The sequence below is a fragment of the Erithacus rubecula genome, assembly GCF_903797595.1.
Source record: "Erithacus rubecula genome assembly, chromosome: 13".
Taxonomy (NCBI): Eukaryota; Metazoa; Chordata; class Aves; order Passeriformes; family Muscicapidae; genus Erithacus; species Erithacus rubecula.
The window spans coordinates 7,723,461-7,737,554 of record NC_136665.1 but is presented as its reverse complement, the minus strand read 5'-3'; the positions used below and the strand labels follow the sequence as shown (position 1 = coordinate 7,737,554).

Genomic DNA, 14,094 nt, shown 5'->3' with positions numbered 1-14,094 from the left:
TAAGAAGCAGACTGCAGGGAAGGCTTGGGATAGTACCAGACTGAAATGCAATGGACAGAGCTCACTCTGCTTTGCCTCCATGGTAAGAGCAGCAATGACAATATGATGTATGCAGTGCCCATGTTGTGCTCTCAGGGAAATGGTGCTGCTGACAGATATTGCCACTGCACCAAGTATTCTTTCTTTCCTTTTTTTTAATATAAATGCATTTCGGAAAAGCAAAACACAGTCCCCAAATTAATAATCTTAAAAGTGTTGTAAATGCATCTGACTATTTTTCATGAGAATCAGTGAAGTTTTCATCTTCATGCTGTTGGAATAATTTATTTAAAGGCCTCATCTAACACAGCCCAAAGAGAGTTTGGGGATTTTTTTGCCGCTGCTATCTGCTGTACAGGAATTTGCTCACTTGCAATTGCTCCACTTTGATTCTGTCCTATCTTTAACCGATTTGCAATGGTCAGTTTATCATGGTTGAATTGTGTTCACATTTTCCTTAGTATGCAGCTCAGTTGCACTGACCCTATGGCTTAATTATCTCTAATAATGAAGTCCAAGACCAGTAAAATCCTAAATAATTGTCCAGTCCAAAGATCCACCCACTGCATTTCAGATGAAACTCTCAAGCTATGCCTGTTTTCTCAATGGTGGTACCCACCACTGTCAATCAAGCAGATTTTCTGTTTGAAATGCTTTGTTGGACAACACAAAAGAAACTGGGACAAGTTAAAGCATCATTCCTTAGTTTTGGCTGTATTTTGTCCTTTGCATTAAATAAAATGTTTCATCTCTTGTACAAACAGAACCTTTCATTGCCACATCCAGTCTATAAACAGGTATTACTGCACTTCCTTCTACAGCATATGCTAAAAATGTAGTGCTAAATGCAAAAAAGCTGCCACCCTCAGAACACTAGGACTGGGTGCTAGATCCTCACATTTCAGGTCAGTCATTTGCTGGGAGTGGTGCTCAGCACAGAGACAGCACAGAAAGCTTCTGCCTTCAGGGGAGCTGAGTTACCAAGCAAGCCCACAAACCACCTGCTCACACCCTCACAGGTGGTACAACTAAACCCAGGGATGGATGGCATCAGTGATAGCTCTTTTAATTCATACTAGAAATGCACAGGAAAATAAAAAGGAAAAGTATAAATGCAGTTTCCTTGTGCTGTAAGGGGACAAATCAGTACAGTTCTTAGACCACGTGAAGACCATGAAGACTCTAGTGGTGAATTACAGGTTAAAGGGAAATTTTATTCTTAATCCCTCAGTGTGCATAATTTATTCCAAGAACAACACATAAAATCACTGTTAGTTTTTAATGTCATCATGATAATGAGAGCAGGTCAATAGTCACGACCACGTTCAAAGGTAAATTATCATGTGAATGGAGATGGATTGCTGGGACAGCATATTTTCCCTTCAAGAGCAGGGCATTTTGCACTGTCTAGTTTGAGAAATCTCCAACTTTTTACAGGACAAAATGATAATCTGGCACAAGTGTTTTGCTTAAGAGCTGTTTAAAACTGCTCAGTAGTGGATGTGGCCCAATCCCTTTTCCACCTGAAAAGCCCAGTGGGAAGAGGAAAGGGACACAGTTTTAGCATTGTAGTAAAATAAACCATTATTTTAATGAGAAACTCAGTGTAGATTGATTCCAATACTCTCAATATTTGATGTGTATGGAATCAAATTACACTCAGGCTGTACAGAAAAGTTTAGATGAGAATCCAGCCACACAGCCAGTCTTGGCTTTCTTTTACACAACTTCAAGTTTTTTGTTAAAACATTTTTTAAGAGATAAAATGTTAATTCTTACCTCTTAAAAGAGCCCATTGTTAGTAACTTGTTCATTACAGCCCCTTCAACTTCCCCAAAAAAGTAACCAGTCTGCGGGGGGAAAATGCAAGGAATTACCAAAAGTGCAGGTAAATGCAAAACAACACTGGATGCAATTTAAACTGGCACATTCTAGGATCTGACAAGAGTGGCTTTGAGTTACATAGACAGGTTTTCAGGACTGCTGCTACATAAAACCTGAAGAGGACTTCCCAGTCAGGGCAAGTTGTTGGGATTATATTATTAGCCCTGAGCAGATGTGAGAGCTTAAACAATATATTGAGGTACATTATATAACATCTAATATCAAAAATAAAAGCCTTCCAAACCTAAAGCTTGTAAAGAAAACATACTAATCTGATCACAAACTCTTGTGATTAAAATGTTACTCAAAAAAGATATAAACAGGTTGTGAGAGGATTTCATAAACAGTCATTAAAAAACATTGTTTATAATTCCTGTATGACCTGTTTAAGGAGTTGGAACAGTACATTTCATCAATCCAATAAATTTTAACTCCATTCAGAGTCATTTCATACTTAAAACCACTCAGCTTGATGAATTACTCATTTTGTCCCTATTCAGTACTTGTGGACTAATAAAAATAAATCTCTGTTGAGAAAACAAACATTGCTGTTATGAATTTGGTCCCTAGGATGGAAGTAGCTCCGTCATTTGCAGCCATTCATGTGACAGTGGAAAATCTTGCAAGTACAGCACTTTTCTACCTTGGGAAGACTTGTTTTATTTTAGAGCCTCAACTCCCTGGAGGATTGGATATTTCTCTTCATTGTTTAAAGGGAGAAATCCCACAATTTATGAGGGGGAAAGGGCACTACACTCTCAGATTGCACGGATTCCATAGGTTTTGTATCAACTAAACCCCAATTCCATTACAAGGAACTTAACTGACCTCAAGTATGCACCTGGGAGTTTGCAGGCAGAAAAGTTACAGCCCTAGCTAAAAAAGGCATTCCTTCACCTAAAAGGCAAGTATTGCTTTTTTTTTTTTTTTTTTTTGTTTTTTTTTCCCTCAGGGGAATCTTGGAACATTTTCCAAAACATATGGGTATGTAAAGTCTCCTAGAAACACAAGGAACATGACTAAAAATACCAGCTTCAATAGCCCTGGCTGACTGATGAAGAAAGATTACCCTAACGATTGGAGAGGCAGGCAATGTCAAGAAACTCCAAACCATAAATGCCTCATATAACCTTAGACAGTAATAAACCTGATTTTTCAAGTTGTGCACCAGTCTGATAAAGACATTTCAGTGACAGTTCTCTCCACAAAAGCTCCCTTTGTGAATGCCAGGTCTCCCCCAAAGTAGTCACTCCCAGGTTATCATTATTTTTTTAATACAGCAGGATTTAGTTGCAATTCAGAAGAATTATTCTGCCCCAAAAACCTGATTCTTGGAGTAGTTCAGGCTGTGTTTGGAGTGCTGATAGAAAACAGTGCTAAAGGAACCCCGGATAGATCAGGAATTGATAAGGCTCTTCTCTACCCCTTCTCTATCCACAACAGCCTGTATACACACTGTATATAAAACAGACACAGACTAATACAATCTTATTATAGATTTTCATAAACAGAGAGACTTCTCTGCTGTCTCTCTTGTACTTGGATTCATTTAACTAATAAAACAGTTCATAACACATTTCCAGCCTACTTCTGGTGCAACAGTCCAAACTATTCAGAGGAATATGTAACAGCTCTTATCAGATGACTACCAAAAAACACATCTCTTCCTAAAAATTATTGGCCACAGGCAGCCATGAGCTGGCAAATCATTGACACAAGTCACAGGTGTGAACCTGTAAACAGTAACAGCACCAAAAGGGGAAATAGACAAACATGTTTGAAGTGTATCAAGATCATCCCATAATGAGTGTATTCCTTAGGTCATGCTCATCATAACAAATTTAATTCAGCTGAGGGCTAAGTAGGAGTGTGGCTATTCCTACTCACAATCCCAACAAGTTCAACTTCAGACAATTCTGGCATCACTGGGGCACCATCCCAGCATTTTTCAGGCAAAAGTTAATGAGAATGGTGATGGGTCCTTCATAAGGTTTGCAGGATTGAGCAAAACGTTTTATGATTCTGTGATAATTATATTTCTTGTCATCTCCATTGTGATGCTGAGGGCTTAGTTTTAATCCTTCAATGACTGTAATCCCCTTCAGAAAACAAACTCCTCAGCCAACAGCTCTGTAAAATCTCATTTTCCTAAATTTGAATGTAAAAGCTCCCTGTCCTCCCCCCCACCCCTCCCCAACCTTTCTATGGGACAAAAATGGAACAGGGATTTTTTTTTTTTTCTTGGAATAAATGCCTCTTACAGAAGACAAACACTTCTGCAGCGAGAAAGATCTTTAAAGGGAACATTTATGAATTTAAGAACAGACCCTGCTCCAATAGGGGACTGAAACTGTGAGAAAAAATATCTTACATTCTCTGTAGAAGGAATTTTAAAAAAATTTGATGTCACTAATTTCTTACCATTTTCAGATGGTGACCTATTTTAAGAAAAAGTTATTTTAGGTTAATATGTTACATGAGAAGACTCAAGAAAAATCTTACACTTACCTGTTGATAGTCTTCAGACACTAATATAAATCCATTGTTATCTATTAAGTAACAGTTGATTGTCTGAAAAATAATAAAATACTATTTTAATTTTTGATTTTAGGATACAGCAATAAGTTAATTGTGCACTTCTAAGTAAATTCTAAATGGGTAAAACCTTCAGGTTGTTATAAGATTTTACATAAATTCAAAATAAATGTAGTCTTGATTATGGGATATTACCCAATTTAATTTTTATGCTTTTTTTCATGTAAAACAAAACAATGATGTATACAGAATGGGAGGATATAAGATAATTACAAAGAAACACAAAAACTAAAATTTTGTGTTTCTATAATCCCTTCTTAAAAGTTTTCTTTATAGCAAAGTTTGCAAAGGCACAAAACTTCAGTGCTCCTGATAGCTTCTCTGTGTTTGGAGAAAAACATCAGCCCAATGTCATTACCCTAACGATGCATTAATGAAAACACAGTGTCAGCCTGCAGAACCAACAGGGGACCAGGTAATATTTTTTAATTTGTTCATTGGGGGATGGGACCAAAAACTTCTGTAAAAGAGGCCCCACAGGTCTCCTAAAGCTTTTCAAATTGTATTTTTAATTGGGAACTGGATTTAGAGGCAGGACTGTTAGCTTTTCGTAGGTCAGACGTCTGAACTGTGTAAAACAAGGTAAAGCCAGTTCAGTGCTTCCCTCCACACACACTTGCACCATTTTAACCTCCTACAACTACTTGCTACAGGCAAAGTTTTAATTACTACACTGCAGAGTTTAAACATAAGATTCAAGTCAGACCCTGCAACCTTGATATAACTCAGTTTTTCCTCAGTATTGCCAAATACCTATCTCAGTCTTAAATATTTATTGTATTTCTGTTGTTGGTGTAAATCAGCAACATTTTCATTCTTGCTTATTGAATTTTCTATGACATTTGTATAAAAGGAAAAAAATAAGCAGAATAGCTTTCAATTCAGGAATCCTCCTGGCTTTGTTTTTACTTCAAAACCTTTCCTGCTGCAAATGGGCTGTACAGAAATATAACAAAATATTCTTTCTGCTACAGTGTGCACATCCAGCAAGATCTCTGCACTGTTTTGGGGAGGAAAGCAGCCCCATGTAGTAGTAGCTCTGCAAGATGTGAAAATGCAGTCTGGTATTTCCAGAGATGCTTAGATGTGCCTGATTCTCATTCTGGCCACATATTTGTACTGTTCTGTGGGGCCAAAGAGGAGAAATTTTCAGAAATGCTAGCTAAGAGTTTTTTTAAAAAAACAACAGCTGAAATCAGGCAAAAGCTCAGAATGAGCATCATTCCCTAATGCAAATTCAGGATATTCATTTTAACAGGAGAACCCAAGCTACAGGCACCCCCAGTGACAGAAAATCTGTCAGAAAGGAAGTTGAAACAACTCATTTTCAACCTTTGATCTGCTAGAAAGCCCAAAGTTGGCAAATGCAATGTGAAAAGCTGATGATGCTGGCAGGGAACTGAGCAGAGCTGATGCACTCAGAAGAGGCAGCTCCTTAACCTCAATGGTGTGTGAAGGATGGAATTTCAGAAGCAGGCTCCAGCAGCACAACACTGCTCTCCCCAAAGTCAGCCAGAAACCTCCCACCGACTGGAATGGCAGAGGAGCTAAGTCAACACAGAGACCTTTTGAGGATACATATTTGCAGTGCTCATGCATGGAAGATTAATCTAAAGATACTGCTTAAGAAACAATATTTCTCCATAGTATAGAAAATAAATAAAAGAAGTCATGCTGGACAAGAAAAAGTGTAGGCTTAATTTCATAGTTTATGGCTTATGTGCTGTTGGGAAAAGACTGGCTCAATTCAAGAATTAGTAGCCATGTCTCAAATCTCTAAGATTTAGTTATTCACTAGCACAGTTCAGAACTTTAAAAGATACTAATTTTTAGCAGTGTTATTGGAAACAGGCATAGTGCAATAAATGGAATATATTTATTTTTTTTTGTGGAATGTGAAGATAAGAGGGTTTCTATTTCAATCCATTTTAGGAATATTAACTAGGAAAAAATATTAATTTAGGGTCGTTCATTCACCAGTTGCCAGCAAGATAAATAACTTTCAGTATTACTACTGTGTTAAAGAAACAGCTTGTAATTTAACTTTAGCATGGACAAAGGGTAGGAGAATGCATTTTCACATTACTAGCAAATCTCAAACTGATTCCTGATATAAGATCTATGCACAGGATAATAGCATTTGCATAGACTACAGCTGTATAAAAGAGGGATAATTCACAATGTTTCACAGGTATTGGAAGTGAACTATGCTCAGGTTTGCCTAAAGGTTCAAGTTCAGTGAATTTCAGATTTCAAGGGGAACGTTCCATAGGTGGAGAGTCCCTGAGCTTGTAAAACTGCAGGCATGAAGTCCAGAATAAACACAGCAAGAATGTTAACTGAGGTCTGAGAACACATCTGAACTACAGTAACTTTGATCCAGTCCAAGTCCTCTATGTATTTTTCACAGCTCCAGTATACAATAACAGTAATGGAATGTAACATGGGTTAAGAAACCAAAAATGAAAAAGAAAGAAAACAGAACATTAAAATAAAATGTGAGGCATCGGAAAACAAGAATAAATGAGCAAATTCAAAGCTCTCAAGAAAAAGAAGTATTTTTAATGAATGGGTTGTCTCTATTTTAGGATCAAAGGTGTCACACACTCATCAATTGATTCCTTTTATTTTACATTTACATGCTTACAATTAACATGTTATTATTAATAGTCATTAATATTTATTGACTATTGTGCCATTCAATTTGCATTAATGTCTTCATATTTAATTTTAAATGTTTTAATTTATACTGTAGATGTTCAGCAGATATTTTCTTGTCATTGAGAGAGGGTGTGAAAGTCAACAGACTCACCAGAGGAACTGTGATATTTGTTTGTATCAAGTGTGTTTTGTCATTAAGAAAAGGTCTGGAATCTCTAAATCAGCAATGTTCACACTACTACTTTCTACATATGGTTTTATGGTTCCTGCTGGTGTCTAGCAGAAGACTTTAAACTGCTAGTGGTTTCTTTGTCATTAACAATAAAGTAGCAAACAAATGCCTCAGCACTGCTTCAAATAATTTCTCAAACTGGATTCACAAAGCAGAAATTATTGCAAAACACGTTTGAGGTACTGGAGTCAACCTTGTAATTCAGTGGGTATCTGTAGCAGGCATAACAAAAGTCTCACTATTTAAGTTGTGTAATATTTTCAAGGGATAAAGACCATAATGTAGAATGAGATGTTCAAGTCAAATTCATCAGCTGTATCTACTGCAGTGGAGGTGTACATGGGAAAGAATCAGTTGAATACTTACTTCATCATCACAGCTTATAGCACATCTGCCATCGAGAGATGCACACTAAAGATGACATAAAAAAATCAATAAAATACTTTCAACTCTCATTTGATGATTACAAAATAAAACATTTTATAAATTCATACGAGCAAGATTTTAAATGAGTTGATATTGATTACATCTTTATCTAAATTAATTCTAAAAAATGACCAGCAAACTTTTAAATCGTTCACCAAAGGTGTTCTGTTCTACTCTGCAGAGAAAGGGTTAATTCAGTTTCAACTGCTTTAAACACACAATCTCCTCCATACCCCAAATCTTTGAGACTATTCAGAGAAGATTCTCCAGTAGGGGTGGGGTCAGAGTTTAGTTTCTGTAACAGCACAATTCCAGTCAATTCTCAAACCAGGGATGGCATCTCCTAATATTTAAAAAGTACCTGATTATTCTCTTCAGTGAGTACAGATTCTACCCCTGAATGGTTTAGGTAAAGTTTATTGAATGCTCTGAGTGCCAACCATGATTCAGTAACATAGTTTTATTAATTGATCTGTGTGATCCTACGGTTACTTAAAGAGAAAACCTAAGTGAAAAATCATGATTCTGCTATAACTGGAAACAAATACCCCACTTTTGTTTACTGTTTACACTTTTTCTAAGGGACAAAAATCATGTGCCAACAAAGTAACTCCTTATGTATTGGGGCCTAAAATTAATAAACTTGCTACTTGCTTCCAAAAATCAAGCAACTGTTCTTCATCACTGAATTCTCCTTTTCTGTATCCAAATGTAAAACCAGAACAAGTGTTCAAGTACATTGTTTCTTTACAATAGTTTGCTTGTGACAAGATCATAACTTCCACAGTTAAAAAGTGTTGTGGATTCAATGACAAAGAAAACTTCAATTTGAAATATACCTGTCTGCTTGCAGTCCAAAATTTCCTCTGGAAAAATTCAAGTTTCATCTGGATACCTACAGCTGGGAAAGACAAAAATAAATAAATAAAACCAGCATACTTAATTCCTTCAAAATGATTCTTTAAAATTAGGCAGGAAGAAAAGGTTTCATAATGAAAAGAGAAAGTTAAACCCTAAAATAAAAAACCACAACTAATTAAATTGAAGACACCACAGAGTCATATTTTAAACCATTTAAACAGGGAGATACTGCTTGTATGATGTGAAGGATACATATGGCAAAAGGAAAGCAATCATTCAAATTGCATGTCTCCATAATTAACATCAAAGAACCACAAACTGAACATATTTATGTTCACACCAATCTCATTTATATTTTACTGGTACCAATGTAACAGCTGTAGGGAACCCACACAATATGTTTTCTACTGAAACCCATGAAGATTTGCTGAAACAACATGAAAATGTTGGTTAACACTTCAAGTGAGGATTTGTTCTTAGGTCATTAAATCCATAAATTATCAGCGGAGCACAAGAAGCATTAAAAATGTATTTGAAAAAATGGAAGTCAAGAGTATTACATATAATTCTGTTAAAGAGAAGTATCTGACAAGTATTACTGGGTATCACTTTTTAAAAAAAACTATATTAATGCTAATGGATTGCAATTTTAAAAAATCACTATTCAAGTTACTACTGGTTTAAATTATGTGTTTCTCATAAAGTCAGATGGGATTATATTCTGCCAAACACAGTGAACCTTTCTTCCAGCCTGGTCTGATGTTCCTATCACTGTTTCTATTGAAGAGCAATAAAAAAGCACTGAGATTTGCAGAGGCTCCAAAAGCAGTTGATTCTTCTGGTTTCAGTTGCCTAAACTGAGAGAATTCAAAAAGGCTAAAGAAGCTTTAAAAGTCTGAAGATCTAGATCCTAGAAAATTCTTATTTTTTAAACAACAAAGCCTCAAAAAAAAAAAAAAAAACCAAAGTTGTTTTGGAAAACTGAATGAAATTTCATTTATTCATTCCTCCTCTAGGGCCTACAGCAGGAATGGATTAAAAGCATATTTACATTTAGATTATTGGTACTTGTTATTGCAAATACACACTCACTGATGTCATGCACACATTTGTGTTAGCAGGTAAGGAAAAGTATGTGAAATGAAATCTGCAATAGAATGATACAATGGGATGTGAAATTGCATAAGGAATTTTCTTATTAGAGCAGGTTATAAATATTTTTCTGCTATCTGTAACTCATGGATGGTTTTGCTTCTGAAAGTAAGTAGAGAAATTAAGTTCTTCTTTTGAATAAACACCAGAGACTCTCCAGCTACCTTTTATTACCATTAATGTCATGGTCCATGAGAAGATGTGCCAAGCAGCACATTTGCTTCATCTACTGCTTGCCTTTGGGCTCACTCCTTGCACACCCTACCTGCTTTTTCTGAAATGCAGGTAAAAAACACCCACAGACACTTTCAGGAACTTTCCACCAGGAAATCTTCTGGATGCTGTGCCAGCATGGGAAGAGTCAATCTCATGTGCTTGTAACAGGCAGAGATGTGTGGACTTTGATATTGTTCACTTAAGGTCCTGATAAGCTCAGTCCTATGGAGTTCACACTGTTAGAGATACCAGTACCCAGAAAACTGCTGTTCTTGAAAAATGTTAATGAAAGTTAATAAAAGTATAATAAACATTAATTGAAGAGTGAAAACTCTTGTTCTCCCCTAATGAAATTATATGTATATACAAATTTGAGGAGGATTTTTGACTAGGTGAGCTCAGGAGATCCCTCCCACTCTAAATTATCTTAGGATTCTGATTTAAGTGTAAATGTTTTTTAGAAAAGTTGTAACTTTACAGCTCAGAACCTTCCTCACAAAGAGAGACAATCTGCACGGAAAGTTTTCCGTGTCCTGTACAAAACCCACCACAACAGAATCTGAAACAGTAACAAGATAATTTCAGCAAAGCCCATCTGTAAAAGATTCCATGTGCATGTTTCACTGAGCCACAATGGAATGCTGCAGCAAAACAACAATTGAAGTGCTGGGATTAATTTCTATGAAATGCAGAGCATCCCTCCCCATGAGGATGAGAAAGGGCAGCTAAAGGTTTGGTTTTATAGTAGCAACTCAAAGATTTTGGTGCTTTCTTGGACAGATTGTGAGGGAAAATAAAAGACATTGAGGAATATTGGGGCTGCTCCTACTTGAGTGGATTCCACAGTTTCAGCAGTAGGGTAATTTGTGCAGAAAATGAAGGTACAAGGATTATCAATTTTGCTATTGCCTGTCTTTAAAAAAGAATTTAGTTTATTTATCTAACTTTGAAAAGAATTGTATCACTAATCTCTGAGGTACAATGCCCTAAAAGAGGGTAAAACAAACCATCCCCTCTGGTCAAGGTACAATACAACATTACAACAGCAACACTTTAACATATTCCCATTCTGAAATAATCCCTCAATTAGTTTTGAAATCCTTTGGCCTGGTATTAAATAATGAACTATTACATGATGTCAACTACATGATGGCTGGACTTGATTTACAGTTGGGCTTGATGAGCTAAAGGTATTTTCCCATCTAAATCATTCTATGATCTCTACCTGTGCTTGCAGGGTAGGAGGAGAGAACACATCTCAAACATGGCATGGTGAAAGCAGCATTAGGCAGGTTTTTGGAGAGGTCCATCTTAATATGAGATTTTAATCTCACAATTTTGTCTTATTTGCACATTGTTCCTTGCACAGTTCAACACAGGAACTTCCCTGTCACAGAATGAGTAGCTTCTAAATATTATATATGCCACATAATATATAATAAGTGAAAATTATTAATAGTTCCTAAAATACAGCTGAAAATTATTTGAATGCCTCCAAATTTGAAAGAATTAATAGTTTTAAGGAATAAGAAAATTATTTTCTTTTCAACCCCTCATGTGATACTAAAACACTTCACAGGTTTTTCCCTCCTGAGCTTTTCAAGAGTTTTGTGACTAGAAGGTGACATTTTTTTGGTCTGGTCATTGAATGATCATAAGAGCTATTCAAATACACTTTAAAAGGTTTTTGAGCCAATATATTCCCCTGAGCAATCACTAACCCTTTAGCATTTGAGAACTTCAAAATAAAATATCTGTGCTCCAAGCCACACAATATTTAAATGTGTGTTTTACAAACTGGCTACATGAGGGGGGAAAAGGAAACTTTAAAAATATATCTCCTATGTCACTAATTCCTAGTTTAGCCTTCTGAGTGTAACAGCTACACAGAGATGTAGATTAAAAAGTTGAAATTGCACTGAAATTTTTCTATATATTGTTGGGGAAGGTAACCAGATAATTTCCACAAATAACAAAAACTGACCTTTGTGTGGAACATGCACTTCAAAGTATAAAGTATTCTTCCACATGTAGGGGCTTGGTTCAACAAAAATGGCCAAAGGACAAAAATTGTTCAGCCAGGAAAAATGAGTTTTGTGTTCACTGCAGCCTTTTCTCCAGTGTCACAGAGGAGGGAGGGCTGGAGCTGAGGGCAGGCAGGAGAGCAATGCATGGGAGCTGATAGAGGGGTATTTTCTGTTATGTAACACAAAATGTACCATTTCAAACAAATACTGTAAATCAAATAATTTTCTTTAACCACATTAGCAAATTGACTTAGGTGATACAAATAAAAACCTTTCATTCTGCCTATGGAAAACAGTTATTAACTCCCTGAGATTTCTTCTCTCTGTTTAATAAAGTGGCTGCTATTTTTGTAGTGCAGACCCTATGAAATAACAGATGGTTGAGAATGACAAAGTTAAATTCTTGGCTCAGTGATAATTATTGTTAAGTAAGTAATTTCCTTGTGCATTGATTCCATGGCTGAAGGTAATATTTTACTCTCTCAGTGGGTTGCTTTCAGGATGGAAGTACTTGGAAGTGCTCAAATGCTACATGGCTCAGGGCTGCTTAGTACCAAGGCAAACATGAAGGAAAACAAATAACTACTCAGAATAGATCAGGATTGCTTGTGTTCATTTCAATCTCCATGGTTAAGCAAAAAGACAAGAAGATAAGGAAATCCTTCCTCAACAAATTACTTCTGTGCAAAGCCTTAGAATCCTTCTTAGGTTCTAAGTAAAAAGAATAATTTCCTACTTAAAATAAGAGAGGAAAATAGATTAGACTGATTTATTTCAGGCAAGAGAGGAGCTGAGTCTCCCTACAAACCTGACAAATGGATTCTACATACACGATTATAGGAAAAAGTAGCAAAATCTAAAGGGATTTCCATTCTCTGAAATACCTATAACTCTGTATGTAAGCACTAGATCAGCAAATGTTACTAAAATATCTTAAGGTTTCCATTCCTTTTCCCATAGAATACAGTAGAGATTAAGACTCCCTCATGCATAAAAGATGTCTAAAATCTTAAGGATATTTTGGCCTCCTATTTCTGATGGAATTATCTTAAATGAGGTTTAACTTGGCTTCAAAATAAGAAATGTTGGACACAGATTGTAGCAGGATTATTTTTCAATCTGTATGACCTTTGTGAATTGAGCTTAGACTCTTTAAGATGCTCTTCTTTCTCCCTACTAGCATTAACTTTGATTATCATCTTTTAAAATACATAATAACTACATGTGAAATATTCCAGAACACACTTAAATACTTTTTAAAAAGTTGATTTCACTTCTATTCATACCTAAATATGTTAAATCTGTTTCAGTTCAAAATCTGTCTTCAGTGTTCAGCTCAGGCAAAGGAGACACTGGCTCTACACCCCAGTGCATAATCCTGAGAAATAAACACCATAACTGTCAAGAGAAGCCAACAGTTTAACAGAAGACTCCTACCACTAAAGATTATTTTAAAACCTTATAACACATAGGTGTTTTATGTGGAATAGTTAAAAATAAAATCTAGATATTTTTCTCCGCTCAATTCAAGGAAGTCTTAGCTAACAAATCAGAGGTATTCCAACAGGAGCTCTCTATAATATAATTATATAGGCATTACTATAGGCAATAATATTGTCATGTAATAAATAACAAATTTATGCTTCAGTATCACCCAACATAGCTGTATTCTCAGTGGCAGTCATTCCTACATCATATGCAGGAATATAAAAATGTGAACAAGCACTTGTGAATTGGGCACTTCCCAGAGTGCTGCTGATCCCAGGTCCAGTTTCCTTGCACAATAAAATGCAGTCTCACCTTTCCAAACTTCATATTTCATTCAGTTTTCTTGTCACTGATCTTTTCCCTTTTATCTATACCTTCCTCTTCTCTTCCAGAAGATTTTTAGAATCAGTGGTGGAAGACGTTGCATGGAGACTACCAAGGCAGAGGGGAGGCAAATGGGGTTTCCTGGAGGCCAAGCTCAAGCAGAAAGGGAGGAGATGCTGGAAGCTGATG

At 36.1% G+C, this 14,094-nt stretch overlaps 1 protein-coding gene across 2 annotated transcripts in view; it reads right to left on the bottom strand.

Moving 5' to 3' along the window:
• CACNA2D3 (calcium voltage-gated channel auxiliary subunit alpha2delta 3) overlaps positions 1 to 14,094 on the bottom strand; it is a 378,091-nt gene that overhangs the window by 32,633 nt on the left and 331,364 nt on the right. For both annotated transcript variants that reach the window (XM_079316838.1, XM_079316837.1), the window contains 4 exons: positions 8,677 to 8,738; positions 7,778 to 7,822; positions 4,432 to 4,494; positions 1,819 to 1,889 (listed from right to left, as the gene is read on the bottom strand). In XM_079316838.1, coding sequence (XP_079172964.1) covers positions 1,819 to 1,889; positions 4,432 to 4,494; positions 7,778 to 7,822; positions 8,677 to 8,738 — 241 coding nt within the window. The remainder of the gene's footprint in view (positions 1 to 1,818; positions 1,890 to 4,431; positions 4,495 to 7,777; positions 7,823 to 8,676; positions 8,739 to 14,094) is intronic.